The sequence below is a fragment of the Lithobates pipiens genome, unplaced genomic scaffold, assembly GCF_037356315.1.
Source record: "Lithobates pipiens isolate NorthernLeopardFrog02 unplaced genomic scaffold, aLitPip1_a1.2 Scaffold_3, whole genome shotgun sequence".
Taxonomy (NCBI): Eukaryota; Metazoa; Chordata; class Amphibia; order Anura; family Ranidae; genus Lithobates; species Lithobates pipiens.
This window is the reverse complement of record NW_027507790.1, coordinates 270,113,014-270,130,067: the sequence shown is the minus strand read 5'-3', so window position 1 is coordinate 270,130,067 and position 17,054 is coordinate 270,113,014. Positions and strand designations below refer to the sequence as shown.

At 42.1% G+C, this 17,054-nt stretch overlaps 1 protein-coding gene across 9 annotated transcripts in view; it reads right to left on the bottom strand.

The window, feature by feature from the left end:
• Nucleotides 1-17,054, bottom strand: part of UNC13B (unc-13 homolog B) — a 626,059-nt gene that overhangs the window by 89,628 nt on the left and 519,377 nt on the right. For all 9 annotated transcript variants that reach the window (XM_077463165.1, XM_077463167.1, XM_077463166.1 and 6 more), the window contains 2 exons: nt 364-490; nt 146-242 (listed from right to left, as the gene is read on the bottom strand). In XM_077463165.1, coding sequence (XP_077319291.1) covers nt 146-242; nt 364-490 — 224 coding nt within the window. The remainder of the gene's footprint in view (nt 1-145; nt 243-363; nt 491-17,054) is intronic.

Below are 17,054 nucleotides of genomic sequence, written 5' to 3'. Positions count from 1 at the left end.
AGGAAAGGTAGTTGATCTGAAAACATAGTTACATAGTAGGTGAGGTTGAAAAAAGACACAAGTCCATCAAGTCCAACCTATGTGTGCGATTATATCAACATGATCTCTACAATACCCCGCAGGTGACCCGTGTGTGGCGACATACCCCGTCTTTCTTGTCCCTCTCCAGAGCCCCATGTAGGAATTCCAGGGAGACCTCCTCGTTCTCATCCAACCACTGCATGACAAACTGCTCAAACCACCTACATAGAAGACATGAAAGAGAACTTGTCAGAGGATCGTACAGTATATACACCGGAATCCACCAAATACTAATAACGTGTAGACTTCCACAAGCGAGGACAAGGTGAGCATTGAACTTACGCGGGATATTCAGGCACTTTGTCCTTCATGGCCGGCAGGTCTCGGACATACTCATTGTACAGCCACTTCACCTTGAAATGGAGGTTCATGTAGTCGGCACTCTTGCATAGCCGGTGCTTCTCGTGCTCTGCGGGAAGTAGAAGGTAGAGCAGGTGAATGGCACAGTCAATACTCGGGCAAGAACCCAAATCACTGGGGCCTCTGAGCGTATACCATGGATGGACTTCAGGAAGTTATATTAGATACTTCAATACCTCTTTTAAAAAAATGAATAATCAGACTAAGGTTATATCAAATCATTCACAAGACTAAGTGGCAGCAGAACCCCACTCGGCCATGATGGAGGACAATCCTACTTCCACTGGAGGACACAATCGAGGACTCGCCCAGAGCAGAGCTGGGGAATCCACATCCATCAAACAACCACAGCAAGGTAAACATGATGGAGCATAGGACTTAAAACAACGTCAACAACGTCTGACATTTTTGAGATCCTCATCAATCACAATATAAGAGGTCCATTTATAGAGGATTCCATCACACTCTGAAGAGCAATCCACCATGAATCATTTTTCAGAGGGCATTTGACAAATGGTTGGGGAGGTGATAGGTCTCCCTCTCACCATCCTGTTTTAACCCCTGTAAGTGTACATTGAATGTGGTTGAGGCACAACCCTATTCACCTGAACGAGTCACGATTAGAGGTGCCGAATGTGACAAGGGATATCATTTTTTCAGCAGTCATGAAGCTAAGCATCATGGCAGCAGCTTAAGAAGGGGGGGGGGGGTGGGGGGTTGAAAACTGCAGCTCAGTTGCCTATTTTTACCACTCCCTTGACTGCAACTGTAAACTAGGCCTTACTGAGCAGTTTGCTGGACATTCAAACTCTCAACTTTTTAACCGTATCGCCTAAAACAAATGCTGCCTTTGTTACGGTTAATGCTGCCAATATCACAGCAAGATATTGTACATGCAGATCAATTAGGAATACCTTACCCAGTTGTGAAAACTAGTCCTACCGCTTACACGCAAACAAAACATCACCAACGTACACAGGACGTGTCCAGTACGCCCCTGTTCTATAGATTGCACCAGGTATGACACGCTTTGCACAATGGTTGGTGTTATGTTATCAGCCTCCACTTTCTGCTTGGTCCATGATGAGAACACTATATATCTCAGAGTACCGCCTAGTAAAGTGGTACCCAGCCAATTAGTGACATTTCCCAGACTGAGGACACACAGCTAACTACGGACATTTCTTGCCCAATTAGCTTCTACCTTCGGTGACTCTCTCCATGCTGGAACACCGGCTAATTAGACCTCTGTGAGAAGACGCAAGGACAAGATCAGTTCTACTTGGCTGAGGGACGCATGCAAAGGTCATATCACAGCTAGCATGGTGCCCTGCGTACGATGTATGAGCCACAGCAAGTTGGTGAACTGCATTATGTTCCTCCAGTTCAACATTTCTCTACTTTTCAAGAATGTCCTTTAAACATACAAACATAAAAATGCAGTGTTCATCACATCTAGCACAATTGATGGGAGGCCCTCATAAGATGCATAGCAAGTGTTCAGATCCAGATACTCAGGAAAAGGATGGTGGGAAGCCCTCATAATGGGCACAGCAGGTGTACAGACCGGGGAATTCTGTGCAAAATGGTGGGAACCCCACATAATGGGCATGGTAGGAGTGTAGACACAAGAACTGAGGGCAGGTATGGTAGGGGCCCTGTATAATATGCACAGCGGGTGCGTATTACTGGGAACTCAACACAGGGATGTGGTGAGAACCCCTCATAATGGGCACAGCAGGTGATTAGACCAGGGAACTTAGGACAGGGATGGTGGGAAGCCCTCATAATGGGTACAGCAGGTGTTCAGACCAGGGAACTCAGGGCAGGGATGGTGGGAACCCCTCATAATGGATACAGCAGGTGTACAGACCTGGGAACTCAACACTGGGATGGTGGGAACTCCTCATAATGGAGACAGCAGATGTACAGACCTGGGAACTCCACTCAGAGATAGTGAAGCCCCTCATATGGGGCACAGCAGGTGTTCAGACCTGGGAACTCAGGGCAGGGATGGTGTGAACCCCTCATAATAGGCACAGCAGGTGTTCAGACCTGGAAAGCCAGCACAGGGATCTCATCCCATTGTTTTTTAGAGATAGAAGATACTGTCAGGAGATTTAAGTAGCCCATAGAGGATTCACTTTTTTGGGTTTTTGTTTGTTCAACCAGTGAGTTGAACAAAAAAAAAAATACCCGATTCCCCCATGCACACATTTGAGGTGGATGGAAGAATCACACCTGCTGAGCTATTGTGGTTTAGACGGCAGGGAGACTTGCCTGCCATCAGAATACACTGATCAGTAGTGCTGGCTATAGCCAGCGGTGCAAATCGGATGCCAATCATCTGACAGGCTGGTTGTACAGACGTCGATTGATAGAACAACTTCTGTACAACCAGTGCCCCCATACTTGCATTGAAATTTGGCAAGTCTCTGCTGACATGGCTGCATTTCAATCCACGTATGGCCGGCTTAACTCTCTAGCATCTACCCAACTTTCCATATTGGGTGGTAGAGTCACATCCTTTCCTTTTTTTAATCCATAAAAAATTTTTTTTTCCTGAAAATTAAAACGTTGTTAGTTTAGCAGACGGGTTCATCAGAAAGAATGAAGTCAAGGCAAATTGTTATTTAAACAGAGACTTGGGCTTTAAAGTATCCTGTAGGATAAAGAATCATTAGAAAGTGAAAAAGAAAAGGTCTAACGAGCTACAATATTCATGAGTTGAGCTATGTTAGAGATCTAGGATCTATCTGTGAAGACACTAAAGAGAAAATAAAACGGAATTAGATATAAATGTATTCAGATTACTATAAGAAACTAGTTAGGTGCTTCACTGAGCGCTGTGAGAGAGGCACACTATATGGCTAAATGTTTGTGGACATCTGACTACTTCTTGGGGATCCTATTCCACAAATATGGCCCTCAATATGGAACCCCCTCCTTCATGGTGTAACACCCTCCACTCTTCCTTTTTATTTAAACTTGTAACTATTTAGCCAAAAGGACATTGGCGCGGTCAGGTACTGATGCTAGGTGAGAAGACCTGGCTTACATTCAGTGTTCCCAATTCATCAGAAAAGCTTATCGGTAGGGTTGAGGTTGGGGCTCTGTGAAGGACAAAGGAGTTCCTCCACACCAAACCCATCAATCCATGTCTTTATGGAGCTGGATTTGTACACAGGGGCATAGTCATGCTAGAACAAAAGAGTCTTCCCCAAACTTTTTCCACAAGGTTGGAATTACACAATTGTCTACAATGTTTTTGAATGTTGTAGTATTAACAGTACCTGAGCTTCATAAAGTCCATCATTTGAAGGGGAGTACACTTACATTTGGCCATATAGTGTATTTCCACAAGTGTTTAATGGAACAGGAAACCGCCATGGCTGTAGAAGGCCAAAGAACGGGACCACGAAGGGTTGGCTATATCTGTTGGCTGGGTGGGGGAAAAGAGTCGTAATGCCTCATGGGAGCAAAAGACTAGTTTCTTGGTTATATTAAAAGGGGGCGTTGGAAAATGACTGCCATTTTTTCTCTCATGTAGTGTTTCTAAAGTGTGGGACGCAAATGTTGGTATTCGACATGACACCACTCCGGTAGCATCAGAGGTGGTTAATGGGCTGTATCAACCTATCATTTCCCAGATGTCATTGCATAGTTTTGCTGGAGCCATGTTTCCTAAACCTTGCTAAGATCTTTACCACTATCACGGCCTCTCCAAGTGTCACCATGTACAATTTATCACATGTTCAATACATTTTCCGTTTGCATCCAGATAGGACCAGGGCCACATTTCTGCATCAACATGCACTGTGGACTAAGGATACCAGGGGCAGCACACACCAACCCACCTCCCCTGGCAGCATCCAGCTAGGACCAGGGCCAAATCTTTGCATCATCTGCCTTGTGGTCTAGGGCTGCCAGGAATTTTACAAGCCAATAGATGTTGGCAATGATGAAATCCGGCTCTAATCCTAGCTGGATACCGGTGGCGAGGTGGGAATCTTTGTGTCACCCCTGGCAGTCCTAATATGTTGATGATGCATGAACCTGGCTCTGGTCCGATCTGTAATAGAAGAAGGGGTGGCAGTGTTACACCCCTGGTAGTCTTTGACCACATTGAACGCTGGCTTGGATGAAATACATCCCTTGTACTAGCAGGATACCAGTGGGGAGGTAGGTTTCTGTGTGCCACCCTTGGCAGCCCTAGGCCACAGCATAAGTTGATGATGCAGAAATCTGGCCCTGGTCCTATCTGTAATAGAAAAGGCAGTTGTGTGACACCCCTGGCAGCCTTAGACCACATTATACATTGGCAAAGATGAAATCCAGCCCTGGTCCTGGCCAGATACTGCCAGGGAAGGTGGGTGGCTATGTGCTGCCCTTGGCAGCCCTAATATGTTAATGATGCAGAAATCTGGCCTTGGTCCTACCTGTAATAGAAGAAGGGTTGGCTGTGTGACACCCCTGGCAACCCTAGATCACATGCTGGAATTCCTGGTCCTAGCAGGATACCAGTGGAGAAGAATGCGTCTGTGTGCCGCCATTGGCCACAGTATAAGTTGATGATGCCAAAATCTGACCCTGGTCCTTTCTGTAATAGAAGGGGAGGGGGCAGCTGTGTGACCCCCTGGCCAACCCAAAACCTGTCAGGACTGGGCTCAGCCCTTCCTTCTGAGCTGGCCACTCAGCTGTCAGCTAATTACCAGCTCTTATCTCTCCACAGATACTCAGCTGTTGATGATATCCTGCTCGTCAGCGCTGCCTACTTAAGCCATCCAGCCCAGATGATCTCTGCCTTCACCTTAGTCAACATCACAGACTATTTCCTGAATTCCTGTTAAAAGTCTTGCTTGGCTGATATCCCTTCTGTCTCCAGATCCTGCTTGCTATTTTACTACACTCATCTCCGGCTCCCTGACGTTTGGCTTGTCTGCTATCCAGTTCTTGGCTCTGGCTACGTTTCGACTACGTTTGTTCTATTTACTTTTAATATTAAACAAGTGTGATTTAACTGTACTTCTCGTCTCGGTCTGATTTCATGGTTTCTGCCAAAGATGAAATCCAGCCCTGGTCATAGCTGGATACTGCCAGGATAGGTGGGTGGCTGTGTGCCACCGCTGGCATCCTCAGGCTACAGCACATGACGATGCAGAAATGTGGCCCTGGCCCTATCTGGATGCTGGCATTGAATGTGGAGAGGACATGCATGCATTAATAATACACAGCATCCCTCAGAGAGGCTGTGACGGTGGCATAGATTTAAGCAAAGTTCAGGAGATCGGCAATGACATCTGCAAAATGATTGGTTGACACAGCCTATTAAAACTGACCCCCTCAAGTCTATTTCGCTCCTTCAAGACAAACCTCACTGTGGAAGTTTAGCCAAGGACATTTCTTTTTTTTTTCAATCGGTAACCTCTCATAAAAGCATGACTGCTTATTTCAGCACAGGAAGCACCAATAACATTTAATATATGTTTTATAATAAATGCAAAATGTACCTGAAATATGGTAAAACTAAGAGATATTATTTACTTCAGTTCTTTCCACTCCGTGATTGCAGCCTAAGTGACTAGAGCAATTATTTGAAGAACACGCCAAACGTACTTTATGTACATTATAAAGCGTTTATTGTGCAGGTAAACCAAGATAACCCCTCTTCCTAGTTTAAACTTTTATAATATATATATATATATATATATATATAATATAATTATATATAATATATATATATATATATATATATAAAATATATTATTATATATGTTCTGATATTATTTCAAAAAGAGTTTAAGTTTATTTTATATCTGGTTGTCCCACCATATGAATCTATTTGATGTGTTGGATTTCACCATATTGGGATGAACGTTTGTGGTGCATGTTAATTACAATCCATTGCTAGGTCGGTGGGTTGATAATAGGAGGAATACGATTGGCAATTTTAAGAGGTAGAAATCACGATCAGTTTAATTCTGCAAAACCTTAAAACTTTTAATTTTGACGTAATAAAAACTTTTTGTAATCAATGGGTAGCTTTAACCACTTTCAGCCCTGGACCATTTTGCTGGCCAATGACCAGACCACTTTTTTGCGTTTTCGGCACTGCGTCGCTTTAACTGACAATTGCGCGGTCGTGCGACGTGGCTTCTAAACAAAATTGATGTCCATTTTTCCCCCCACAAATAGATCTTTCTTTTGGTGGTATTTGATCACCTCTGCGGCTTTTATTTTTTGCGCTATAAACAAAAAAAGAGCGACAATTTTGAAAAAAACGCATTATTTTTTACTTTTTTCTATAATAAATATCCCCAAAAAATATATAAAAATTATTTTTTCCCCTCAGTTTAGGCCGATACGTATTCTTCTACATATTTTTGGTAAAGAAAAAAAAAATCGCAATAAGCAATTATTGATTGGTTTGCGTAAAATTTATAGCGTTTACAAAATAGGGGATAGTTCATGGAATTTTTATAATTTTTTTTTTTTTACTAATAATAGCGGCAATCAGCGATTTTTATTGCGATTGCGACATTATGCCGGACACATCGGACATTTTTGGGACCATTGTCATTTATACAGCAATCAGTGCTATACAAATGCACCGATTTCTGTGTGAATGTGCAAATGACACTGGCAGTGAAGGGGTTAACCAGGGGGTGGCAGTGTAGGGGTTAAGTGCATCCTAGGGGCGTGTTACTAATTGTGGGGGGTGTGGCTGTGTGTTAGAGAACACTGCTCCAATCACAGGGAGCAGAGATCAGTATCACTTGTTGCTAGGCAGAACGGGGAGATGCTGTTTACTTCCGCATCTCCCCGTTCAGCTTCCCCGTGAGACAATCGCGGGTATCCCCACGGCGATCGAGTCCGCGGGAACCGCGGTCGGACTCACGGGGGTCCCGACTGGCACGTACGCGCGCCGTCGTGATGGCACTGCGGCAATTTCAAATGGACGTACCTGTACGCCAATTTGCCTGTCCGTGCCATTCTGCCGACGTACATCGTCGTGCGCCGGTCGGGAAGCGGTTAAAGACCAGATTTTTTTTTTTTTTTTATAATATTAGAGAATTATATGGAAGAATGTTGGTACATAGGGATATTTTATGACATGTAATAATCTATACACTATATAGTTTGCATTTGAACGATTTGTATAGTGCTGCAAATGCGAACTGAATCGCCTCAAGGCGCTTGGTCCGTCCTGTATTGTCCTGCTTCTTAGAAGAGGCGGGTCTTGAGTTTTTTTCTGACGCCCCAATGGTTTTCTTCCAAGCGGATGTTCGTGGGAAGAGTGTTCCATAGCCGTGGTCCTTTGCGAATCTTCGTTCTCCCTTAGATTTGTAGCGGGACTTGGGAATGAGGAGGCGGTTTTGGTTTTGGGAATGAGGAGGCAGTTTTGGTTTTTAGAAATTTAAAAAATGTATTGTAAGCAAATTTAGGAAATTTTTTTAAAATATTAAGTGAACAAAGTAAAACTTTTTTTTCCTTTAAGCAAGGACGGAGAGGTCACATTAGTTAAAAAAAAAATTGGATAGGCGTTTTTTTTTTTGTCAGTGCCATCGGTATTTATGGAAGGAGGTGGGACACAGCGCTCAGTAAAGGACCCTTCATGAATCCCTAGTTAGTACTACAAAGTATAAAACTGGTCAGTCTTTTCGATCGGTCTACCAGGGGAGGTCAGGGTATTAGCAAGTCTCTTTCATGTGTTAAATCTACAGATATTAAATTCTTACCACCAAAAAAGTGGACCATGCGGATTCGAAAGACGGCCGGGGCTTGTGACAGATGAGAGAGACATGAGACAGAGAAGCACACACAGACAGATATATGGGGATGGGGGTGGGGGGAAGGGTACTGCGGGAAAACAGGGACTAGAAAACATCGGGGGGACAGCTCGGCTTATTGTACAAAGTGCTATCACTCATAGCAAGCAGAATCCCGCTTTTACCAATACGGAGCAGTCAGGACAAAGCTGGCTGCAGATTGGGTGCTAGAAGTCACAGCCCTTTAATGGGTATGCCCATAGGTAGATAAAGCTGTAAAAAATAATCTGTTAGTGATGGGAAGAAATAAATATATTAAATTCACATGTTATAACACTAGAATGACAAGTCAGCAAACTCCCGTTTCAACCTGCAGCAAGGCCTGATACAGCAAAGCCTCAGATGCTCTTCCCTACAACCATGCCAAGAGCCTGCAGATACGTTTTCCCAAATCCTCCTCTCCCTGTTTATGTAATTGGCACACTGCCTTTGAAGGAAGTCTGTTGGAGTTCAAGGAATCTCCTACAACGACTTATGCCGCGTACACACAGTCGGATTTTCCACCAGAAAATGTTAGATGAGAGCCATTTTGTCGGAAATTCCGACCGTGTGTAGGCTCCATCAGACATTTTCCATCGGAATTTCCGACACACAAAATTTGAGATCTGGATCTCAAATTTTCCGTCAACGAAATCCGTTGTCGGAAATTGCGATTGTGTGTACACAATTCCGATGCACAAAGTTCCACGCATGCTCGGAATCAAGCAGAAGAGCCGCACTGACTATTGAACTTCAATTTTCTCGGCTCGTCGCGCGTTACCGCGTTCTTGACGTTGGGAATTTCCGATAACATTGCGTGACCGTGTGTATGCAAGACAAGTTTGTGCCAACATCCCTCTGAGAAAATCCCATGGATTTTGTTTTCAGAATGTGCGATCGTGTGTACATTACAGTTCACTGCACTGATGCCGCGTACGCACGGAATTTTGGTCGGAAAAAGCTCTGATGGTTTTCCCAACGGAATTCCGACTGGATTTCGCTCAAGCTGTCTTGCATACACACAGTCATACCAAATTCCGACTGCCAAGAACGCGGTGACGTACAACACGTACAACGGGACTAGAAAAAGGAAGTTCAATACCCAGTAGCCAATAGCTTCTGTCTCGTAGTTGAATCTGAGCATGCGTGAGTTTTTGCGTGTGGGAATTGCATACACACGATTGGAATTTCCGATAGAAAGTTTTTCCGTCTGAAAAATTGAGAACATTGAGCTATCAAATTTTTGTTGGTGGGAATTCGGCCAGCTAAATTCCGATGGAGCAAATAAAAATAAACTGCGCTCAGGAAAAAAGTATAGCTATTAAAAAAGAACATACAAAATATTAAAACATAAGGATAAAAAAATATATATATAAAGGCTGCACACACTAGCATGAATATAAGAAAATTTGGAAAGCTGCGCCAATGGTCCTATTCCATATTAAAAAAACAAAAAGAGATATAAATAATGAATTAATAGCACACACAGAAAGTGAATATGTGTTGCCCAAACCAAATATTTTGCATTAACTTTACACAAATACAACCACAAAAAATGAAGAAAGGTGTAAAAATAACATATAGCAGCTTGCAGAATGCTGGGATTGAAAGATAAAGTCCAATATATCCGTGCTTATCAAAACACCACGGTGAATCCAAACAAAACTGCAAACGAGTGCCCGTCACCAGAAATCGGATGCGCTTACCAGATGCAGGTAAAATAATAGCCTTAATGATATTTAGCCGAGACAGATTATAATCTCATCACGATTCCACTATCACCGTTATATGGCAGCATCACAGCACTAAAAAACTTTGAATGTCAGCAATCGGGTGTATCTCCAACGTCAACCCCAGAAAGAAAAAAATACCTCCATAGTGTAAAACCATTCACATAATTTATTAAAGATTTAAATATCGCACTTACATAAGGAATTCTTAAAACAGCATCAGATCATAGAAAGCCAGCCGGCATTCGAAAAAGCGTCCGTCCTCCCCCCATAAAGCGTGGTGGCGTCACTGCGTACCTTCCCAGACGCGTTTCGTCATAGGTGACGTTATCAATGGGGAACGGGCAACGCAGCGACGCACCACCATTTATACCCAGACCTCATTCCGAGATGCAAGGTCCAGCCTACACCGCCATCTTAACTGATGGCAAAAAACTAATAGTTCCATATTGAAGAAGGGAAAAAAGATAAACAAAAAAAAAAAAGGCATATTGTAACCTGGCTCACGATGACAGAATCACAACATCCAATTGAGACTGTGAAAAAAACAAAGAGGAAATCATAATAACTTTGACAATAGATAAACCATGTCTCAAATAAAAATGTAAAAACCGGTGTAACTAAATATGAAATAGCTCAGTGTATATATATATATATATATATATATATATATATATATATATATATATATATATATATAGAATCCTCTATATAAAAAATTGATATATGTAAAAAATTTATTGAACTTAAATCTAGTGTAAAAATGTGCATATGTGAAAGATAAATTAATATCCTCTCATAAACTTAATAATATTATATATAAAAAGTTTTTTTTAAAATATATAATAATTTTTTTTATATATATTAAATGAAAAAATAATAATACAAAAATATGTGTAAATATGCTCATACCTTAAATTAAATAGTGTGTATATATAAAATTTAGGTGAAAAATTAATGACCCACAGAATGTGTGTACAGTCATTAGTACACACATTTTGATGGTGTTTAAGGCCCATCTCGCATCTCAGAGCGGGTTTACATAGACCCAGTAGCATTAAACAAGCCCATATCACAGAGCAGGTTTACATAGAAATAGTAAAATCGAACATACCCATATCACATTTAACAGTAAACAGAACTGGCATAACTGGTAAGAGACAGATTCAGGAATTGTCTATGAAGGCATTAATATCGGTATCAATGTTCAATCCATATGGGGTATATGATTTTAAACGGTGGATCCAGGACATCTCAAGTCTTGAAATCCCTATCACCAAAGAGCTACCGCGCCAATGGGGCATAAATTTATCTATTCCCAAAAATAGGATATTCGAAGGATCCTTGTTATGCGCCTCCAGGTAATGCTTGGACACGGGATGTTTGGGGAACCCTATCAATATGTTTGTGATGTGCTCGTTCAAGCGCACCTGTAATGGGCGCTTGGTCCGTCCCACATACTGCAATCCACAGGGACACTGTAACATATAAACTACCCCAGTAGTAGAACATGTGATGCAAGGTTTGATGACATGATTCAGCCCTGTGGTTGTACTAACGAATGAAGTAGTACGTCTACATGGGTTTGAGTTTAAGGAACAGACTCTACATCTTCCACATTTATAGAAGCCAGTTAACTGATCAAAGAAACCCCTACTCCTCGATGGCGGATCAATGACATTAGGGGCCAAACGGTTTCGCAATGACGGGGCACCTCTAAAAACTATTCTCGGTCTCTCGGGAACCACCTGTTTCAATACTGTATCGTTGCTAACAATATGCCAGTGTTTGTTAACAAGTTGTTTTATATTCCTCTGCTGAATAGAATAAGTGGTCACAAAGGGAACACACCCCTGGATATTGTTAGCACGTGGACATTTCTCAGCAAGTAATTCATGTCTACTCATACTGGTCACTTTTCTGATAGTGTCAGACAAAAAATCTAGCTGATAACCCTTCTCAAGGAACCTTGTGGTAAGAGTCTCTGCCTGTGACAGGAATTCTCCTACCTCTGAGCAATTCCGTCTCAGTCTTATGTATTGGCTTTTCGGGATTGACTTGAGCCAAGGGGTGTAATGACATCTATCAGTGGGAATGAAAGAGTTCCTATCCGTACGTAGAAGTAACAAAGAGTTCTTCTTTCACAGTTATGACAAGATCCAAGAAGTGAATCTCAGATTGACTCATTTCGTAATTGAGTCGTATGCCCCTTTGGTTAATATTTAAGGATTCTAGAAACTCTTTCAGGTCATGGTCACTACCATCCCATAGGAGGAGGACGTCATCAATATACCTAGCCCATAGGACTATTTGTGGTATATTATGGGCATAGATGACGTCCTCCTCCCACCGGGCCATTAAAAGGTTCGCAAGACTGGGGGCATATTTAGCCCCCATAGCGCCTCCCTTAACTTGCCTGCAGAATTGATTGCCGAACCAAAAATAATTGTGTGAGGCCGCGAATTCAAGTAAGCACATAATGAAAGTCACTTGCTCACCAGAGAGGCCAGAATCTCTATCTAAATATGTATGGACTGCTTCAAACCCCAAATTGTGTGGAATGAAGGTATACAGTGATGTAACATCAGCTGTAACCATCCAAATTCCAGGTTTGGCAGAAATATTTGCCAACATATTAATAATATGTCTTGAATCCTTAACAAAAGAGGGCGTTTCCTGAACCAACGGTTGTAAATAAGAATCTATATACCTGCCCACACGGGACGTGATGGAATCAATCCCACTAACTATGGGTCGTCCCGGGGGGCAGACAGAGTTCTTATGTAATTTGGGCAGATAATATAAAATTGGAGTGCGCGGGGCCCTTGGGATTAAGCCAATACATAAGACTGAGACGGAATTGCTCAGAGGTAGGAGAATTCCTGTCACAGGCAGAGACTCTTACCACAAGGTTCTTTGAGAAGGGTTATCAGCTAGATTTTTTGTCTGACAGAAAAGTGACCAGTATGAGTAGACATAAACTACTTGCTGAGAAATGTCCACGTGCTAACAATATCCAGGGGTGTGTTCCCTTTGTGACCACTTATTCTATTCAACAGAGGAATATAAAACAACTTGTTAACAAACACTGGCATATTGTTAGCAACGATACAGTATTGAAACAGGTGGTTCCCGAGAGACCGAGAATAGTTTTTAGAGGTGCCCCGTCATTGCAAAACCGTTTGGCCCCTAATGTCATTGATCCGCCATCGAGGAGTAGGGGTTTCTTTGATCAGTTAACTGGCTTCTATAAATGTGGAAGATGTAGAGTCTGTTCCTTAAACTCAAGCCCGTGTAGATGTACTACTTCATTCGTTAGTACAGTCACAGGGCTGAATCATGTCATCAAACCTTGCATCACATGTTCTACTACTGGGGTAGTTTATATGTTACAGTGTCCCTGTGGATTGCAGTATGTGGGACGGACCAAGCGCCCATTACAGGTGCGCTTGAACGAGCACATCACAAACATATTGATAGGGTTCCCCAAACATCCCGTGTCCAAGCATTACCTGGAGGCGCATAACAAGGATCCTTCGAATATCCTATTTTTGGGAATAGATAAATTTATGCCCCATTGGCGCGGTAGCTCTTTGGTGATAGGGATTTCAAGACTTGAGATGTCCTGGATCCACCGTTTAAAATCATATACCCCATATGGATTGAACATTGATACCGATATTAATGCCTTCATAGACAATTCCTGAATCTGTCTCTTTTACCAGTTATGCCAGTTCTGTTTACTGTTAAATGTGATATGGGTATGTTCGATTTTACTATTTCTATGTAAACCTGCTCTGTGATATGGGCTTGTTTAATGCTACTGGGTCTATGTAAACCCGCTCTGAGATGCGAGATGGGCCTTAAACACCATCAAAATGTGTGTACTAATGACTGTACACACATTCTGTGGGTCATTATTTTTTCACCTAAATTTTATATATACACACTATTTAATTTAAGGTATGAGCATACTTACACATATTTTTGTATGAATATTTTTGTATTATTATTTTTTCATTTAATATATATATAAAAAATTCTTATATATTTAAAAAAAATTTTTTTTATATATAATATTATTAAGTTTATGCGAGGATATTAATTTATCTTTCACATATGCACATTTTTACACTAGATTTAAGTTCAATTAATTTTTTACATATATCGATTTTTTATATAGAGGATTCTATATATATATATATATATATATATATATATATATATACACTGAGCTATTTCATATTTAGTTACACCGGTTTTTAGATTTTTATTTGAGACATGGTTTATCTATTGTCAAAGTTATTATGATTTCCTCTTTGTTTTTTTCACAGTCTCAATTGGATGTTGTGATTCTGTCATCGTGAGCCAGGTTACAATATGCCTTTTTTTTTTTTTTTATCTTTTTTCCCTTCTTCAATATGGAACTATTAGTTTTTTGCCATCAGTTAAGATGGCGGTGTAGGCCGGACCTTGCATCTCGGAATGAGGTCTGGGTATAAATGGTGGTGCGTCGCTGCGTTGCCCGTTCCCCATTGATAACGTCACCTATGACGAAACGCGTCTGGGAAGGTACGCAGTGACGCCACCACGCTTTACGAGGGGAGGACGGGACGCTTTTTCGAATGCCGGCCGGCTTTCTATGATCTGATGCTGTTTTAAGAATTCCTTATGTAAGTGCGATATTTAAATCTTTAATAAATTATGTGAATGGTTTTACGCTATGGAGGTATTTTTTTCTTTCTGGGGTTGACGTTGGAGATACACCCGATTGCTGACATTCAAAGTTTTTTTAGTGCTGTGATGCTGCCATATAATGGTGATAGTGGAATCGTGATGAGATTATAATTTGTCTCGGCTAAATATCATTAAGGCTATTATTTTACCTGCATCTGGTAAGCGCATCCGATTTCTGGTGACGGGCACTCGTTTGCAGTTTAGTTTGGATTCACCGCAGTGTTTTGATAAGCACGGATATATTGGACTTTATCTTTCAATCCCAGCGTTCTGCAAGCTGCTATATGTTATTTTTACACCTTTCATAATTTTTTGTGGTTGTATTTGTGTAAAGTTAATGCAAAATATTTTGTTTGGGCAACACATATTCACTTTCTGTGTGTGCTATTAATTCCTTATTTATATCTCTTTTTGTTTTTTTAATATGGAATAGGACCATTGGCGCAGCTTTCCAAATTTTCTTAAATTCCGATGGAGCATACACACGGTCGCATTTTCCAAGGAAAAGCTCTCATCGGACTTTTGCTAGCCGAAATTCCGATTGTGTGTACGCGGCATGAGAGTTTCTCCTTTAGAGAGATAACTAAATAGGGTGCAAGGTGTCTTAGGGTGCACTCACACTGGGTACAGCTGAACTGAACCATGCCCAGGTTCAAACCTCCTCCACTGGCCTGCACTCACTTTTTTTTAAACACTTGCCCACTGGGCACTTTTACCCTCTTTCCCGCCCAGGCCAATTTTCAGCAATGTCACACTTTGAATGGCAATTGCGCGGTCATGCAACACTTTACTCGAATTAATTTTTATCATTTTTTTTTTCACACAAATAGAGCTTTCTTTTGGTGGTATTTAATCACCACTGGGTTTTTTATTTATTGCTAAATAAATGAATACCGAAAACTTTGGAAAAAAACAAAAAAACTTTCATAGTTTGTGTATATAATTTTGCAAACAGGTAATGTTTCTTCTTCACTGATGTGCGCTGATGGGGCAACACTGATAGGCCGCTCTGATGAAGATGCACCGATAGGTGGCACGGATAGTTGACATTGATGAGGAGACACTGGTGGGCACTGATTGGCAGCAGTGGTGGTGGGCAATGATTGGCAGCAGTGGTGGGCAATGATTGGCAGCAGTGAATGCACTTTTTCAGGTGCCGATTATCAGCTCTTTCCTCCTCTTCTCCACACACTGACAGCGTGAGAAGGCGCGGCGAAGAGAGCCGGTAACCGGCTTCTCTTGACATCATGATCAGCTGTGATTGGACACAGCTGATCACGTGGTAAAGGGCCGCTGATTGGCTCTTTACCTCAATCTGTGATCGGTGTGTCCACATCGACTGCACCCAGCGCAATCATGGGAAGCCATCATATACAGCTCCTCCTAGAACTGGACGACCGTGCTGTAGCCATCATTCAGATATAGCGCGGGCGGCAAACGGATGATCTGCAGTGGTGCTCAAAAACAAAGTGTACAAAAAAAATGTGAAACACACAAAAAAGTCTACTCAAGGGTGTGCCTCCAGTCCACCTCCCAAAGAAGTAGGACTCTACCCTGACCTTATAGAATGCGAGGCTCCTGACAGGGGCAAGGCTCAACATGGTGCACCTAGCCAAAAGGCATGGGCGGACCCCTTTCCGCATGATCAGCCGATGCTGACTACCAAGTACTAGATAAGGGGCTCCCTTGGGGAGGAAGGGAGGAAGGAACCTAATGGCAACACATCCTCTCCCTACACTTTGGGTTAGGCCTGAGGACCCACACACTCCATCCATGAGAAAGAAACACAAACAAAAGTGCAAAGTGACAAAACGGTGGTTAAAAATAAAATAGTGCCGGTGACTAGACCTTGAAGAATGGTAGCAAAAATTGCCTCGTACTTAGCCAAAAGGCCTTGTCCATAGAGGCGCTGTGAATAAAAAATGACTCGCGTGGTCTTCACTCAAACTGGGCTAGACGCAAGTGTCCCTGGGCACAATTATATCATCACCTCTGCCAACCAGACCCTGATGAACCCTGTTTCTGTGTTTAGCGACCCATGGAGAGTTCTGTTCTCGAACACAGTTTGTGCTCACACGGAAACAAACTGTACCAGACCCGAACCATGACTGGGACCACCTCCAAGTGGTCCTGAGCACTTTACAATTAACTGCTCCTGGGTACGCTTCACACTACACAAATGAACTGAACCAAGGGGGTAAACCGTGCCCCAGGACAGTTAAATCTGCCGGTGTGAGTGCATCCTTAGTATAAGCACTAATGCGATAATCGTGCAGGCACAGTTTGGAAGATTTCAGCAAATTTTCTTGAAAAGCTTTTCTAAATGTCTACAAAACAG